This window comes from Lutra lutra, chromosome 15, assembly GCF_902655055.1.
Source record: "Lutra lutra chromosome 15, mLutLut1.2, whole genome shotgun sequence".
Lineage (NCBI taxonomy): Eukaryota > Metazoa > Chordata > Mammalia > Carnivora > Mustelidae > Lutra > Lutra lutra.
This window is the reverse complement of record NC_062292.1, coordinates 45,981,418-45,999,937: the sequence shown is the minus strand read 5'-3', so window position 1 is coordinate 45,999,937 and position 18,520 is coordinate 45,981,418. Positions and strand designations below refer to the sequence as shown.

Sequence of the window (18,520 nt, the reverse complement as noted above, 5' to 3'; positions counted from 1 at the left end):
GTTGCTTCCCTGAAAAAATACTTGAATAAAGTATATTCATTTAAAAAAAAAATAAAGGGGGGGGTAAACTTAATGGTCACTGTTTTCCTCAGCAGCAAGGCATCCTATGTCAGAAACCATCAGTCTCAAATGCCAGTTAGAAAAAAACACATGTTCTGAATTTTGTATAGAATGGCTGTTTTCATGAATAATTTAAAATTTTTTCCCTGAAAAATTTTTAAGGAACTAAAAAAACTTGAGGATATTCTCTGAGCACATATTACCCAAAGTGCATTATAGATGGATTTCAGAAACATCTATTAGAACAATTTTATTCCAGCGAATATTAACTTACAGAACAAAGAAACCCTGATCCTGGAGTAGTGTCCAATCCCAACAGAAGTCTGGTGATAGAAATCATATAATCCTTTACAAATGACTGCAATACAAACAACATACATATTTATTATGTGCATGAAATGTACAGAATAGCTCAGTGAGAACATCTTACCATTTCTAAAAGTTTACTTCTCATAACACATCATTAAACCCCCCTAAAAAAGGAAGTAAAAATCTATCCTGTCAGTGTCTTAAATACACAAGTACAGGTAAGCTGTCCACGAAGAAATATGGAGAATAAGTATTCATTAGACTATCCTGACATGCTTAAGTTTTATGTACTATTAGACATGATAAAACAGATTTTAATTAATTTTTAATAACAAAAATCTATGAGCTAAAATAGAGAATATTAAAAAAAAACTTGAACTCTAAAATTTGCAAGGAGATATTTCAAAAGGTTTTTTAGGATTAAGGCCTTTGCTACTAGAATAAATTTCTAATATTTCAGTAAATCTACATATTAATGAATTAATAATTTAGTATTAAATACCAGTATCAGACTACTTGATGTGTTAGTGTGTAAGGTTTAATTTGATATATTGCTAGAACATTGATCAACAGAGTATTAAGTTAACAATGTTTTCAATTTCTTAAACTTATTCTTAGTTCTGAGTGAAAAGAAAAACTTTCAACAGATACAAGCACATTTCACCATGACAAATAATAATTATTTTATAGATTGTATGAAATGACTGTCTTGAATTTAATCCACAAGTGTTAAAAAATGAAAAATTTGAATATTCATCTAATTATTTTGCATAGCAAAGTTTTTTTTTTTTAAGTTATAATACCTTTTAAATAAATTTACTAGGCTAACTTTGTTCATTACCATTCTACCAACAGCTAGCGTCAGAAATCTAAACCCTGCCATTTAAACAAGAACAAAGGAACTATATCCATTCCCTTTTCTCAGGCCAAAGAAATGGAAGTTTTGTTTTGAGGTGGGTTAGTGTCCTGGTAGTTATATCATGAACCAACTGGAGGCCACCAAGAGCAGTGGTGACATGCACCCTTCAACTTCACTTGTAATCCAGTGTGTGCTAAAGGACTTTTTAAGCACATTCTCAGACACTGAAAACTATTTCCCAAAATGAAAAATTGAAAGTACTTGGGCGGGGGGAGAAAGTCCACTGAAGATTTGGTAAACGGCTATTATAAATTATTTTTGAGCTGGATGTTGTTATGCTCTGATTTGCTTGCTGCATTTGTCACTGATGCATCCCTTGTCTAGAAGTCATTCGTCCTGTAACTTCATTAGGGCAAAGACAAGGGGTACAAGAGAGCCAAAATGACAGGACAGCCCCACCTGCTATTACAAAATCTGTGCACTCAATCTCATGGAATTTGATGACAGAAGGATCTTTCTCAGTTTCACTTAGTATTTATTTAATTGTATTTTATTATTTTATTTTATTTTCAAGATTTTATTTTTTTATTTATTTGAGAGAGAGAGTATGAGTCGGGAAAGGGACAAAGGAAGAGAGAGAAGCAGGTGACCAGGGAACCTCATGTGGGGCTCGATCCCAGGACCCTGAGATGAAGGCAGACACTTAATCAAATGAGCCATACAGGTGCCCCTATTTCATTGTATTTTAATTAGCAATAATCGTGCCTTGGATAAACCTCATTGGCAACGATACTGCCACTGCGCAAAGATGTTCATTGTATTTTAGATAATACTTTTTTTCACCCCCTCCACCTCTCCTCAGATTACACTTATTTTTTAATCATTGGCTTTCCAGCTCCATGAAGATGAAAATGGAGAAAATCATTAAAAATATGAAAGTGATCTGTGATTCAAGTGGGAAGGAGAAAAGGGACTATGGACAAGATGTTAATAAAGAAAAACAACCTTCTGGTAAGTTAAAAAAAAAAAAAAGTACCATAACGTGGATTTATTTGCCACAAGGATAGGGTAGTGAGTAATCGAAATGAGATGTTCATGGTCTAAAGATGAGAGTTCACAATAACTACTGGATAGTTTTTCTTTTTGAGCCTTTGTGTCTTGTCTATATATTGGGATTGATAATACTGCCTACATCATCAGTTTCTTTGAGGAAGCACATAATATGATGTCTAGGATAGAACTGCATTAATAGTAAGTCACTGTACAATTGTAGACATTAATAATAGTTCTTAAATATATCATATAAACACTTACCCTCGAGAACATGGGTTCAAATCACTAACCAAAAAAATTAGATGGCATTTAGTTTAGAATATATGCATACTTATTATATGAATTTAGGATTTATATATCTGATTTCTAATATTCATTTTTAATCAATAAATGAGTATTCTATCTCATCTGAAAAAAATGAACCATAACATATCTCATCTGATGTCAGGCAAAGCCAAACAGGCAATTTGAAAGTTACTGTTCTGCTTCACCCTTTCTGTAGTAGCTTCAAAAACACCTAACTTCCTGTATGCATATTTACAACAAAAAAACATAAGATAAAAATGAAGAGAAAGGAATAACTACTGCTTTCTACTTCTGTAGAACAATTTCCCTTTTATTTAGTCCATCTATTAGACTTTCTCACGAGATTTGATTTAAACATAAGATTTCAGGGCTAAAAAATCTGAAAACCACTGGTGCATAATGACATGAAGCATTTGACTGCTACTGACAGAAAATCTTCAGTTTCAGCATTGTTCTTCAAACAGTTCCTCTCCTCCAATCCCCTAAGAGATCAGAAGGATGTGTGTGGTATGGAGTGTGGGGGTGGAAGCCTCCTCTTGGAGTGCCCAGAGAATGTGTCTGGAAAGTTTAGGGTGAACAGGAGTGCTCATTCTCCTTTGTTGTGCTTGTTCCTCCTCTCATCTGGCATAAGCAGATGGTTTGTGACGTTGCTAGAGGCATATTCATGGGCATAATTAGCCCCAAGGCCAGAAAAGCTTTAACCATGTTCAGATGAGTTTATTCAGTCAAGCATTGCAGAAGAGGCCACATAAAATACAATCCAAAAGAAAATACCACAACAAAATGTTTGCTTTATTTGAGATTAAAGTTATCAAATAACTTAAAGCTCCATGAATATCTGTTTTCTCTTAATAGAAATATTTATAAATTGTCTGATTACTTGAATCCAAGAATATGAGATATTAGTGCTGTTCAGTATCTGGTAGAGTTAAAAAAAGATTAAAATATATTGGTGCAAAATAATATCTTTATACAGTTCTTAGCTATGATCAAATGACCATCCAAACTAAATGGTTCTTAGTTGTTGCAAAATCTTTTTTATATTTTTTCTAAAGTAGGCGGTCATTAGTGGATATTTAAAATGTCCGTGGTTTGTCAGTTTATTGACATCATTTTGGTGTCTCTTTTTTTTGAAAATGTGCATTATGAAGAAGATTGTCTTTTTTTAAATATATTTTGCTCTTACCTTCTCTTTTTACTCTGGTAATATTCTTAACAAAAATGTAAGCAAAATGTACTCAAATGTCACAAAAACACTGTAGGACACTGATACTAAAGAATGGTTAAAAATTATTTGATTACTCTGAAAAATATTGTTTCCCTTACACAATGTTTCACAGGCAGATTTGTCATTGAATACACAAAATAAAACTCTGAAGTACTTCCAGGGCCCGTTATAAGTTAACCTCTCCATGAGAAATACTCGATGTATTATTCATTCAATAAAATTGAAATGAAATTAAAATAAACATTTTAGAGAGAAAAAAGAAACACTGCATACCTGATAGAGAAGAGTGTCCAACATACTGATGCTAAACACCCTCCCAGCAGCAAAAGGCAGTCGAAACATAAAGGCCAAATTAGAACCTTTCTCTCGTTCTTTCTGTTCAGAAATTTGAAATAGAAAAATTTGTGAGATTATATTTTATGCTTTCCTGCTTAAGTTTTCCTGATGCATGTGAAGGAGATATTTTCATTATACAATTGTTAGCTATGAATGGGCATTTCTTTATACATTGTGGTACAATACAGCAATATAGCTGTATTTTTAACATTTCTTTTTAATATTTATAACCAAGTTTTCTTAATCAATGAAAATACCCAATAACTGAGGAAGGTTAATCCTTCCTACACTAAACATGTATTTACTCTTTTTAAAAAAGTTTTTTTTTTTAAAGATTTTATTTATTTATTTGACAGAGAGAAATCACAAGTAGGCAGAGAAGCAGGCAGAGAGAGAGAGGAGGAAGCAGGCTCCCTGCTGAGCAGAAAGCCCGATGTGGGGCTCGAACCCAGGACCTGGGATCATGACCTGAGCCGAAGGCAGCGGCTTAACCCACTGAGCCACCCAGGCGCCCCAAAAAAGTTTTGATTTAAATTCCAGTTAGCGAACATACAGTACAATATTAACTTCATGAATAGAGTTTAGTGATTCAACACCTGCATACAAGATCCAGTGCTCTTCACAGCAGGTGCCCTCTTTAATCCCCATCATCTACTTAACCACCCCCCCACCTACCCTCTGGTAACCATCAGTTTGTTCTCCATCGTTAGGAGTATTTACTCTTCATAAACATTTCTGCAAAGGACTTGAGGTAATACAACAAAAAGAACAAACACAGTAAAAGCATTTAATAAGATGTAAACAAAAACAAAACAAAACAAAAACCAAAGCCTAAAGCCACGTAATATATCCTAACACCTGGGAGTTTTGCTTTTGAATATTCTCATATGCGAAGGCACAAAACTAGGCAAGTAGGAGCCACCACATCCAGGGGTTTCCAACTTTCTGTCATGTGAGTTTTCATCTCACTAAATGCCTTTTAAATTGTACCAGCAACACCAAATTGCAACTGCAACTATACTCTGTAAATGCCTAGAAAAAGAGACAAAGGAAAGAAACAGCATATGTGCATATCGCAGTGTATGGGAGTTCTTCTGAAAAATTCTATTGCTATTATCTTCCCTTAATAAATGAAGACATGAGAGCTAATGTTTGTCAAAGATTGTAAGGAGTTTCTTAAGAATCCAAATTAATCCTGCACTTAGCAAACAGTAATCTCAAAATGCTGGTTTTATTTGTTGCCAAGTTTACTTGGAAAGATAGATACAGCAAAGCAAATAAAAAAAAAATCAGTCTTTGCTCTTTGAGGCAATGGAAGGAAACTTGTTTCTCATGTAGCAAATTTCAAGGCTCCTCCAGGGAAGGAAAGCCTCCCATACACAGAGTTTAAAACTGTGTGCCAAAATGTATTACTCAAGGAATGAAAGAGGGCTACTGCTATTGCTTCCTGTGAAGGCACAAGGGTGACCTGACCCCCAGGCATCCCCTGGACAAACTAGTTGGGACACAAACTCCCTTCCAAGTAGCAAGAGGAGTTACTCCACCACATCCAACACATTGATGTAGTTGAGAAGACTGTCTAGACTATAAAAATATTCTCACTTGAGACCGTAGGGAGAGGCTAACGGGTAAAATAAGCATGTGGTGTCACAATTTTTGTCTGTTTCCATTCTATCATAGTATATTCTCTAATTTGGGAGCCTAGGTGTCAAGAATACTTAGTTTGAAAGCACACGTAGGTCGTTTGTAGATGACTTCTCCATTCTTCCCCAGCATGGACTTTGTTGAGTCAGATTGGCTGTCTGGTAATAATACTAAAATTCTTTCCCCAGATTCAGGTTCCACATCAGCATGGATAACATTTTCATCTTAGAGAATTCACTGTTCTTAATATCAGTTCTGCAAGTCCTCCTCACTTTCTAAATGTTTAGTAAGCTTCACACCCTCGGAAAACCCTTTCATACCCAGAAATGCTGTTCTGCTTATGTGAATAATTCTGCATTTGTGATTAAATCTCTTTTTTATTATTAATTTTCCTTACAGGAGAGAAAAAACACCGAAGATTTTACAATGCTGTTTTCAAGATCTACTAGTTTTAAAGTTACCCTAAAAAGTAAGAGCTCAAGTAACTCATTCCATCCCAATGAGAATACATTCTACAGTTTCTTTCTTTACTTCTAGATGATGAAGAAGTTGGATTAATTCCTTAAACTGCACTTTATAAGTGCTATTTTTATATATGGGGGAAAAAAAGAACTAGAGATGACTAATACTTAGTCTTACCATCCATTCCAATGTGATATTGTGACAAAATCATTTATCTACCTCTCTGTATCACAAAGGCAACATGCAAGCTAGAAGTTTTATACATTGGCAGTAAAGAGTCCAGATCATAACTACAGAGGAATTACATTTGGCCTGCAAAGATTTACTGAGGTCTAACAAGTGCCAACACTTAACATAAAAGTCTAAATTTCTGATTCCTTTTAAATTTGGAAAATCTGATATCAGAGGTCATATCAACAACTGGCCAGAACTGAAAGCATCTGCTTCCTATGAGATTCATTCTTTCGTACATATGATTCATTTTATTTATCTGTGTCACCTAATGGTGACAAGAGCATGGTCAGGCTCTTGATTTCCACTTTGGAAGATAAGATACTTGTTGGAAATGAGTCCAGGGATCTGTTGGCTCACATCTTGTTTAAATAGTGACTTATGTCAGAAATAACACAGTAAACAAACAGCACATTTACAATGTGTGTTAAATTAAGAAAAAAAAATAGAGGGAAGCTTTGGCTACAGAATATTCCCATGGTTTTGGGGAAAATGAAGATGTGTAATCAACAGACACTTTTCCATTAACTGTTATATATCAGGCACTGAGCTAGGTGGTAGAATGCAGAGGTAATTAACAAAAGATCCCAGTTTGGCAGGTATTCAGTTTTACTTAAAAGAAAGGCTTAAAATCAAATATCTACAAAGCCATGTGATGTGAGCCCATAGAAGTCCAAGTATTAAGGAAACCTAAGGAGGATGGGAAATGGTGAAATGACATCACAGCTGAACCTTAAAAGAAAGGTTTTGCCAAATAGGAAGCAACCTTGCATTCTAGGTGCAGGATCTTATTTTTTTCTTTTCTATAGAATAAGAGATTTAAAACATTTACACTTTTACTTGCTTCGGTTTGGAGAAAAACAAGCCACTACTCTTTTTTGGTGCTTTTGTAAAACTATAAAACAAACTACGTGCATTTACTTTTTATTTTTATTTATTTATTTTTAAAGATTTTATTTATTTATTTGACAGACAGAGATCACAAGTAGGCAGAGAGGAAGGCAGAGAGAGAGGAGGAAGCAGGCTCCCTGCAGAGCAGAGAGCCCGATGCGGGACTCGATCCCAGAACCCTGGGATCATGACCTGAGCTGAAGGCAGAGGCTTCAACCCGCTGAGCCACCCAGGTGCCCCCGTGTATTTACTTTTTAAAAATAAAGGTAAGTTCTGTACTATTTAATGATCTTCAGAAGTTGTGACTCATAAAACACAACTATAATTCTAAAAATTATTAAAACAGAATAAATCAAACATAGTTGCCATGATGAAGGAAGGCCTGAAAAGCAAAACAGCTGGTGAAACGCTGGTACCTCACTGAAAAGAGATAAAGAATTAGAACCGACCAAACTGTCTGCAGAAGCAGTTGGCAGTCCAAACTGGGGGAAATTTTGGAATAGAAATAGAAAATAGTTAGAAAACAATGCTGAAACATAATAATTAAAGGAGAAAGTCCACTGTGTTTGACTAGGTTATCAGTGTAGACATGACGTTTTGAGAGGTACTTGAAAAAAAAGTTTGCTTTACCTTCATTAAGAATACAAGTATCATTTAAGAGACTAGTTTTAAGTAAGGAGGCCTATGATTTAAAGGTAATACCTAAATATACCCGAGTCCTTAGAAGATAAACAAAGGGTACATACATTTCTTGTGGAAGTTTTATGACATGAAGGGTCGTTGATGAAAACTATGTCATGATTTTGAAAAACTAACAGCTGTCTAAATGAATGACTCACAGCTGAGTCTAGACTATTTATTTTGGTTTTCAGACTACTTCCAAAGGATTGTTGCATATGTCATGCTCTTAAAAAACTGATTGGGGGGAACACCAGGGTGGCTCAGTCAGTTAAGTATTCGACTCTCGATTTCAGCTCAGGTCATGATCTTGGGGTTGTGAGATGGAGCCCTACACTGGTTCATAGGCAGCCATCTTCTCCCTGTGCCCTCACATGGTGGAGGAGTTCTCTGGGGTCTCTTTTATAAAAGCACTAATCCCAGTCATGAGGGCTCCACCTTCATGACCTACTCAACTCCCAAGGGCCCCACTTCCTAACATTATCACATCAGGGCCTAGGTTTCAACATATGAATTTTGGGGAGGGACACAAACCTTCAGCCTATGGCAACCTTGGACATATTGTATGAAATCATAATACTGCACATTCTTAATAGATAAATTTAAATATTAAAATAATTATCCACATAAATAACATTTTATCACTCCTCTAAAGTATATCAGGTAATGCTTTTCCACATTTAAAAGAAATAGAAACTAATATCAATATTCTCTTCAAATTCTTTCTGGACAGCCATGGTAAAATGGTAAATATTTTCTTAAAAATGGAATAAAAAGTGTCCTAATAAATCAAATCCAGTGTAATCAGATAGCAACAAACTTCCACTCAGCTATTCTAATACTTTGATTATGAATAAAAAGTAGTCCAACTTGTTTGGACAGAAAAAAGTAAGGTCATGTGTTTTTGTTGGTTCCTATATATCTATACCTCCCATCAAATTATAAATTCCATGTGTTTATTCTGTTGGTAACCACTAGCATTAAAAAGGTATCTGGGTCATAACAGGTGCTCAGTAAATATTTACTAGTTTGAATTTAAATTGAGAATATATAAAATTTGCTACTTGCTTACACAATGAATATATTAAAAAATAAATCTGAGTCTCACTTATTTCTCCTAGATGCAGTCTTCAATTTTTACTATTTTGCTCTATCATTGACTACAAAGTGATGTGATTTACAGACGTGACTCTTTGCATTCTGATACCAATTCTTTGACACCAACTGGATGTCCTACAATTCAATTCAATCATGACACTACCCAGAGATGACTCCGACCCGACAGGCTAAGGGGTCAATCCCATGAGACGACTCCCATCTCAGACATCAGCCACAAGTCCCAGATATCTCCAAGACAACTGTTCAGCCTGCTATAAGTTTGGGGCGTCCCACAACTCCTTTTAGTTTTGATAATTTGCTAGAATGTTCACAGAACTCATGAAAATGCTATACTTAATGATTATCATTTTATTATAAAGAGTAAACATAAATGGCAAATAAAAAGTTACATAGGGCAAGTCCGAAAGGATCCTGAGCACAGGAGCTTCTGTCTCCATGAAGTCAGGGCGCACCACTTTCTTGGTACATCATTATGTTTACCCACCAGGGAACTCTCCAAGTCTTGTTTTTCAGGGTTTTTATCGGTTTCATTATGTAGACATGACTAATTAAATCACTGGCCACATGATTAAACTCAACGTCCAGCCCCTCTGCTGTCCACGGAGGTCTGAAAGGTGATGAAGATGTTGAAAGTTTCAATATTCTAATCATGTGGTTACTTTTTCTAGCTCTCATCCTAAAGCTATCTAGAGGATCCACCATGAGTTGCCTCCTTAGCGTAAAATCAGGTATGGTTGAAAGATATGAAAAAGACTACTAATAAATTCCAAGAGTTTTTGAAGCTTCGTGTCAGGAACCAAGGACAAAGATCATATATATATATATATATATATATATATACATATATATATATATATATATATATGATATATAATTATATCACCCTTTCACCTCACATTTTCATTATTTTGCTTCTTACATCAGTGTGCAATTACCATATGATTGCTCAAGTGTGATTATGATCATTATTGGGGAATGGTGATAGTTCAAGAGCAATTTTAAAGAATGTAGTCTTAAAGCAAATTGCTATAAGCATGAATAAAAGGCTTTTTTACAAAATGCATCAAAACAAGAGATGAAGTAAGTCTTTATAGGAAAATGAGATGAAAAATTATTTTTCCTATTGCTGTCCTCCTCTTTTCTGTTTGTTATTACCTGTCACATTTTCCATGTTCACTCAGCTCTTATACTGTGTTTCTGATGCCAACTACACTTATTTTGTTAGAGTAAGTGTCAATGACCCAATATGACCAATGATCAAACATGGGAAGTACTTTTGGGAAAACGATGTTGGTAATGGGAATATCCAAGACAAAAAGGATAATATAAAACAAAACAACTCGAAACAAAAGTAGACAACAACAAGCGAAAGATCCGATGAAAGGGAAAATGCAAGCTAAACAACAAGCTAAAGCTCAGATGTTCAGAAAATATTTTGAAAATTTCATAAATTTGTGGCATATTGCATGTGACAGAGAATATGGACTGTCTACCAAAATTGATTGTCTTATTCTTCATAGGCATATGACTGGACTACATTTCCTAACCCCCCTTGAAGTTAGGTGTGGCCATATGATTGAGTTCTAGCCAGTGGCATATGAGTGGAAGTCTATGTGTCACTCTCAGACCCAATCCATTAAAAACTTCCATCTGTTTAATACTGGTGTGTATATACTGTTATTCGCTGCCTTTAGTTGTACATTTTAAGATAGATAGTAGCTCAAGCAAGAATTAGTTTCAAGTACAGACTAAAAATAAACGGGGAACTCAGAAATTTAGAATCCTCTAATATTTAAAAATCGTGCACTTCTGGGGACGCCTGGGTGGCTCAGTGGGTTAAGCCTCTACCTTCGGCTCAGGTCATGATGTCAGGGTCCTAGGATCGAGGCCGCATTGGGCTGTCTGCTCAGCTGGGAGACTGCTTCCCCCTCTCCCTCTGCCCACCTCTCTACCTACTTGTGATCTCTCTCTCTCTGTCAAATAAATAAATAAAGTCTTTAAAAATAAATAAATAAATAAAGTCTTAAAAAAAAAAGTTGGCGTTTCTGAATGCCAACAGGAGAGAAAACTGATGCAAGGCACTGAACAGCAAAGTCCAACCCAGCACTATTGTCTCAATAACCTTAAGGTAGCCTCCAAAGAGAGAGAGATGCATGGGTTGAGAAGGAAAAGAAATTTTTAAAAAATTATTTTTAAGAAGGAACTTTGGGGAGCATTTGGTCATAAAAATTTAGAGAAGTAAGTATACTAGAAGTTTATCAAGTTTTTGAAAGAAATTAGCAGACTCATCTAAGAAATCTTTAATCTTTAAAAATTTAGGGGGAAAATGCTTTCATAAGCTTAAAAATCTGTAGATTCTTTTCCAAACTTAGATAAGCAATAAGCAAGATTAACATTCACACAGGCGGCAAGAAGTATGTACTCCTAAAGTGACAAGGGTTAAAAATAGCTCAGGAAGAAGCTTGAGGTGAGACAAGGGTCACATAAAACAACAGACAAGGGAATTCCTCAAGAGAGCAAATCTCAAAAATAATCAAGGAATAATCAAGTAATTTCCTTTTCCCAAGAATAGATGGGGGTCCTCAACAATCATTCATTGTTCACATCATGTCATGGACCAGTGATCCTTCTGTGCTCTCAGTTCTCTCCTTTTCTTCATGGAAGTTACTATTGTGTCTATTCTTCAGTGTGTGGCCTCTTCCAGAGAATTCTTACAGATTATCACTTCCATTATTAGTGGCAACCGGTGTTCTATTAGAATTCAAGGTCTACAAGGAAACCACCCAAATGCAAGCATGACACAAGTAAAAGAGCCAGGGTCAATGCAATCTAATCTCCCACACCATTCTAACAAATTCTAGCACAAACGAAAACCACTTAGTGTCCAAAATGTGTGTCAAGCAGCCAAGCTGTTGTTTGTTTCTAATTCAAAACCTTGATTATGTTTCTAAAGGTGAAGGCTTTATCTGTGAAGGTGCAAAGGCATCTAATTATGGATAGAATAGAAGGATATTCATAAATATGTTCAAAAGATTAAAAAAATCTACCTATTCTTCAGCCAAAAATAAATTTGGAATATTATTCAATACTAGATATAAAGATCAATTTCCCAAGCCTAAAAATATCTCCTTGTGTCCAGAATACAAATATAGAAAGACAATTACTATGTTAGCTATATTTATATCAGATAAAAAGCATGGATTGGAAACTAACCATCACTATATCGTTGATGGCACATGTGTTAGTTTACTAGGGCCGCCATAACAAAGTACCACAGACTGGGTAGCTCAAACCACAGAAATTTATTGTGTCAGAGTTCAGGAGGCTGGAAATCTGAAATCAAGGTGTCAGCAGCATTGGTTCCTTCTAAGGGCTGTAAGCAAACGGATTTATTCCAGGCTGCTCTCCTTGGCTGTGGATGGCTCTCCACATTGTCTTCCATTTATCTATGTCTGTTTCTGTATCCAAATTTACCCTTTTTATAAGGATGTCAGTTGTATTGCATTAGGGCCCACCTCATTGGCCTTCTTTAATCCAATTACCTCTATAAAAACCCTATCTTCAACTAAGATCACATTCAGAGGTACTAGAGGCTAGGACTCCCAACACATCTTTTTTTGAGGGGGAGGAACACAATTTAAGCCATCACAGCACTACAGTCTAGAAGGTTTCTATGTGACAAAACCACTATTTCCATGGATAAAATGGTAATAATTGAGTTGAAAAAAAAATTTCTATGGCTTTATAACCTCCAAACCAACTGGTTTCAATTCCAATTCCCCAAGACCCACTATTCCTTAATAATGAAGGGAAATATCTAGTATATGTAAGGGTAAATAAAAAGCTAAAAAATAAATGAATTTCCTTGATGCCAAAAGAGAAGAAAATTACATATTTCCTCCTCTTTTTCCTAGAGCAGTTCCTTTAGAAAACCTGCAATTGTAAATCCTTTCTCTGTTGCTTTCAGAAGGATGCAAAGCTTTTGAAAACCTGAATAATCTCTAGCGAGTTTTGTACCTCAGTGAAGTCTTTCTTGGAAGTCTTAGAACTATCTTTCTGAAATGTGAACTTAAAGCATCCAGTCTCTCTGTCTCTTTGGGAGGTTAGTCTACGTATCCAGCTGCAAGTTTTAACTGCTTACTTGTTGCCAAGATACAAGAAGTTTTATTTTTCCTTTATATTATGACAATTAACATGTATGCAAAAATTGTATTTGCTTAGCTATATAAAAGAGTGAGATGACTTTCTGTTTTTTTCAATCTCTTTAGTGGATTTCTTGAGATGTATATCATTCTGGTTTAATGTTTATTCAAGTAAAACTTTCCTACACTTGTAAAAAACATTTCTAGATTGGGAGAAGACTTTATTTTTTATTAATTCCCCAACAAATATTAAAATCTCATATTGTTCTTTTTCCCTAATGCAATAGACACACAATAATATAGACACACACACTCAACACTATTAAAAACCTCTTCCACAATTACGATCTTCAAACATCCACTCACTTGGCATAAAATTGAATACATAGAATGGAGTAGTGATTAGTGACATCCACAATAATTTATAATTATGTTTGTAGTACCATTTATTTGAATACTTATTATATGCCAAAACTGGGCTAAGTGTTTTGGATAGATCATGTGGCATAATCTTCGCAATGACCCTATTATTTAACTACTACCACTATTTCTAGAGAAGAATCACAAAGCTATCAATGTGTAAATAATTTAGCCAGGTTCCATTCCCAGACAATAGTAGAGAAATGGACCAATCTGACTCCAGAGCCTATACTCTTCATCACTAGGTAATCCTAGTATGACATGAGAGAGAGCATCAGATACCATGTCAGCACGGATTTCAGCTGGATTCCTGATAACTGGGTTTGCCTGTGGGTGCTGAGCCAACATAGCCAAGCTTGCCTCCACTCCTAAGTAGTGTGGCATAATGGAAGTTTTCTGTCCTGAAATTAATGTCTTTAAGATTCTCTTACTGCACTGGGGCACCTGGGTGGCTCAGTGGGTTAAAGCCTCTGCCTTTGGCTAGGGTCATGATCCCAGGGTCCTGGGATCAAGCCCCACATCGGGTTTTCTGCTCGGCGGGGAGCCTGCTTCCCACCCCCACCCCCCAGCCTGCCTCTTCGTCTACTTGTGCTCTCTATCAAATAAATAAAATCTTAAAAAAAAAAAAAAAGATTCTCTTACTGCACTAACTTGAGATCTATATAATCTTGAAAAAATTATTTCACCTGTCTTACACTCAGTTTCCTCTTCTGAAGGCAGTGCCTAAAAACACCTTAACTATGACTATAAAGGAACAGTGGGAAGGCTCTACTAATATAACAGATGTGACCAGCTCTGACTGAAGATGGAAATCAACAAACCAGACTGCAATAATGTCCTTACTCAGCAATATGTCTCCTAGGAATTCGGACAGTATTTGGCATAACAGGTAATCAAAATTAAATGAAAAACTGAACTAACCAAACACTAACAAATATAAGGCATCATTATCTGCACCTCTTATGTTTTCATAAACAATAAAGATGGCATAGATTTAACACATTTTCACATGAATAAGATTGAATCTCATTGTTTTCTCTTACATCAAAGTCTTCCGGTGTACTAGTATCAAGTAAATGCTTGATACAAAATCCATTTACAGCCACACTCAGGTTAGACATTAAGAATGGAAACCACACCTCTCTGTCCACATAACATGACTTTACAATCCTACTTTGTCCATTCACATTACCCTGATCCCTTCCCAAACCTAATCAACCCCCCATTCCAAAGACTCTCATTAAATAAGATTTCCTGTACTCAAGAAACTTTGACCTTGCTTCCCGGGTTCTGATGCATTGCCAAAGCTCTCCTGAGGTGACCGTCTCCCTTATCTAAGGAAGCAATAAACTCAGCTTTGTCTCAGATTGTGTTGGTGGCACTAGGGAAGCTAACTTTAACAAAGCCTACAACTTTTCTAAGGCCTTAAGGATTATTTTAAAATAAATTTTAAAAAGCTCTCTATAAACACAGGTTTCTTGATATAGCACTCATGATATTAACAATATAACTGGCATTATAAGTGAGTATTGCATTCTTGTTGCATTTAACTCTTTCGTAGATCATGCTTTGAATTTATAATAGATGATGAGAGAATAAGATATTTTCATTCTGTTCACTTGTGATACAAGTGGCTCAAATCCATCAATTCACATTAAAAAATTGTAAATTAAGATTTTAGTTCCAAAATAAAGAAAAAAACAGTAATTTTATTTTTACTACCTCATAGCATTTCTATATATAGGAATTTCAGAGTTGCTCTTTCAGGAAAAATAGTTAAATGCAACTTCCTTAATATGAAGTCTTACCTTTTCCAGTTTTGAAAGAGCAAGAGAGTAACAGTCTTTGGCTCTGAATTGCATGAATCTCATGTTGGCTGGGTGGGTAAGTTCTGTGATAATACTGAGACTGGAAAACAACCTACATTAAAAAAAAACAAACAAACACACAAAGAACATTTGCATTACGCTAACAATCCAATATGGCATTTTTGTATAACAACATATTTATGAGTAAGTGTTTCCTAGCCTTAGGCATAAAAGTACATGCAATTACAACAGCAGGCATTGCCACAAAAACTGTCCATATAATGCAAGAAAAACGGAACACTGTTTTCCAAAGAATATTTTAACCAACACTTTAGCAATGTAAGAAAAATAAATTTAGTAATTTGGCTTTCATTAGACATTTCTCTCTACAATTATGAAGTGGCAGAGAATAGAAACTCATGAAGCTGATTTAAGAAGTTACAAGGTGACTCTGTGGATAATGTTAAAATTAAAATTTATAAATGAATACACTGATTGACAAAGATGTCATGTGATGAGTTTGCTGTTTATGAGTTCTTTGATCTTCTAAGTTCCCTATCCTCATAGTATGCAATTTTAAATGTCAAATCTTGATATAATGATCTTCTGAGAAGAGAAAATATTTTAGCTGAAATAACATTTCATTATAACAAATTGAGGCCAAGGCTCAGTTGATAGTGTTCTTCTAAAAGGATCCTAAAGAAAGCATTAGCTTTCTTCCTATACACCTCCTTCCCCCCAAAACACACACACACACACACCCCTGCACACATACATACATGATAATAACTATCACATCATAACTTCATTATTGTTATTTTTATTTACTGAGGGCAATATTTAACACCTACGTTAACAAGTAATTATCAAGCATTTGCGATCGGACAGCTCTGGTCTCTAGGACATAAAAACAAGTATGAAGTGAAATTTTGCCTTTAAATCAGGCTCTACTACCTATAGGAAACTTAAAAAATTATAAATTATAAGGCTGTACATATTTTTTGGTACATATTTTTCTAGGGGTGATAAATATGGCTGGCTGAGTCCTCACAGATTATGTAGCATTAAGACACCAGTAAACAGACAGCTCATGAGAAGCATCTAGAATAGTATTGAGAAAATAGTGTTGAGAAAAGGCCAGAAAAGTAATTTGTGAGAAAAATGTAGCTGCAAACCAATGAAAAGCTATTTCATCTTTTGGGAAATTTTCATTTTCTCTGAGAAATATACATTTATCTTCCATAGATAGTATTATTCTAACTTTGGATACATTTATGATTACTTGGATGATATAATCCCTTTTTAATACATTATATCAAATAGAAATATATATATATGTAGCTATATATTGGAGGTCTGAGTTACAGTGAGTGGTAATATGATTAGGTGACCTGATCATTGTACTTTAGTGACTTGTAGAATGGAAATTAGATAGAACCAAAAAAAATGTATATAATGTACCATTTCTGTTCTATATAAATGAACCTATACCACGGTTTAGACTGAGAAAGTGAATGCATTACCTAAGTCTGCCACCTAGTGAAAATCTGTAACTATAACCTATATCTATAACTAAATAAGACTTAAATATTGAAATGTTTTATTGCATTGTCTTTTATACCTACAAAATATTATTCACATTCAATTATAATTGAATACATTTATAAATTTGGTTTATATTTGGTTTATATTATATATCTTTTAAATACTCATCTATAATTCTATTTCTGGGTCTTAACATGGCCTAAAACACATTCTGATTATAAGATATCTTAGATATAAAATGACATAAAAAGTCTATTTTCCCTAGGTATGAAGATCACATTAAAGCAATATTACAGTTGAAAAACAATATTGTTTTTTCTATTTAAAACTTTTCTACAATTACTTTATGTTCTGATTGAGTGATGTGACTATCACTGCGGAGATGTACAAAATCTCTATGGAATAGTTCTCTGCCTGAATTAATTTATTCAAAAAGTATTTTTGACAGACATGCCTTGTTATACTAACCAATACAGAGATGGAAAACACACTATATACTCTATTTCCCAGACCACTGGGAGAACTCTGGGACTAGCTGCAATTATATATTCAAGCAAAACAAACACAAGGACATATAAACCTGGAAAATGTTTACAGTATCTTAATAAAAGTACTCAGCTATTGTTTTATACTATAAATTTCGATCTGTTGGGATGGCTGGGCATGATGTTTCTGAGTAATGGGAGTATACTTTATATATAGGTACACACACTTAGATATATGAAACACTAGTTTTAGACTACAATTGACTGTCAACACTAAAAGAAATATGAATTTCTTTTACAAACGCTTTTTATTTATTTTTTTTTAAAGATTTTATTTATTTATTTGACAGAGAGAGATCACAAGCAGGCAGAGAGGCAGGTAGAGAGAGAGGAGGAAGCAGGCTCCCTGCTGAGCAGAGAGCCCGATGCGGGGCTCGATCCCAGGACCCTGAGATCATGACCTGAGCCGAAGGCAGCGGCTTAACCCACTGAGCCACCCAGGCGCCCCTACAAACGCTTTTTAAATACTTTAGGTCTGAGTCCAAGTTAGTAATAAACGAGACCATAATAAATATCAGATATGTCCTATATTTAAATTTATCCATGTAAACTAATCAAAAGAATTAAAAAATATTTTTTTTACTATATAAAGGAATCATTCTTGCATTTCTACAAATTCATTACCAATATTTTCAATTATGTCATTTTCCAGGTGTAGAGGTATGTTATTTCTTCAATGAGATTATGACTACTTGTGCCAAGCTGAAGACAATATTCCCTTTTTTATTTTTATTTTTTAGCTTGCCATTTATGCTCTTAGCATCCTAGGGATGCAAATCTTTTAAATGACCAGCTCTCCCTGCTCTTACTATCCCCCCCTCCCACCGCAAACCACTTTTCACATTGTAGCTAAAACAATATTTTAAAACTCCATCTTTCAGTGG

At 34.9% G+C, this 18,520-nt stretch overlaps 1 protein-coding gene and 1 pseudogene across 9 annotated transcripts in view; both read right to left on the bottom strand.

The window, feature by feature from the left end:
- KCNT2 (potassium sodium-activated channel subfamily T member 2) overlaps nt 1–18,520 on the bottom strand; it is a 348,859-nt gene that overhangs the window by 51,044 nt on the left and 279,295 nt on the right. For all 9 annotated transcript variants that reach the window (XM_047705388.1, XM_047705393.1, XM_047705394.1 and 6 more), the window contains 3 exons: nt 15,547–15,658; nt 4,089–4,190; nt 335–418 (listed from right to left, as the gene is read on the bottom strand). In XM_047705388.1, coding sequence (XP_047561344.1) covers nt 335–418; nt 4,089–4,190; nt 15,547–15,658 — 298 coding nt within the window. The remainder of the gene's footprint in view (nt 1–334; nt 419–4,088; nt 4,191–15,546; nt 15,659–18,520) is intronic.
- On the bottom strand, nt 1,909–2,038 carry LOC125086497 (uncharacterized; annotated as a pseudogene).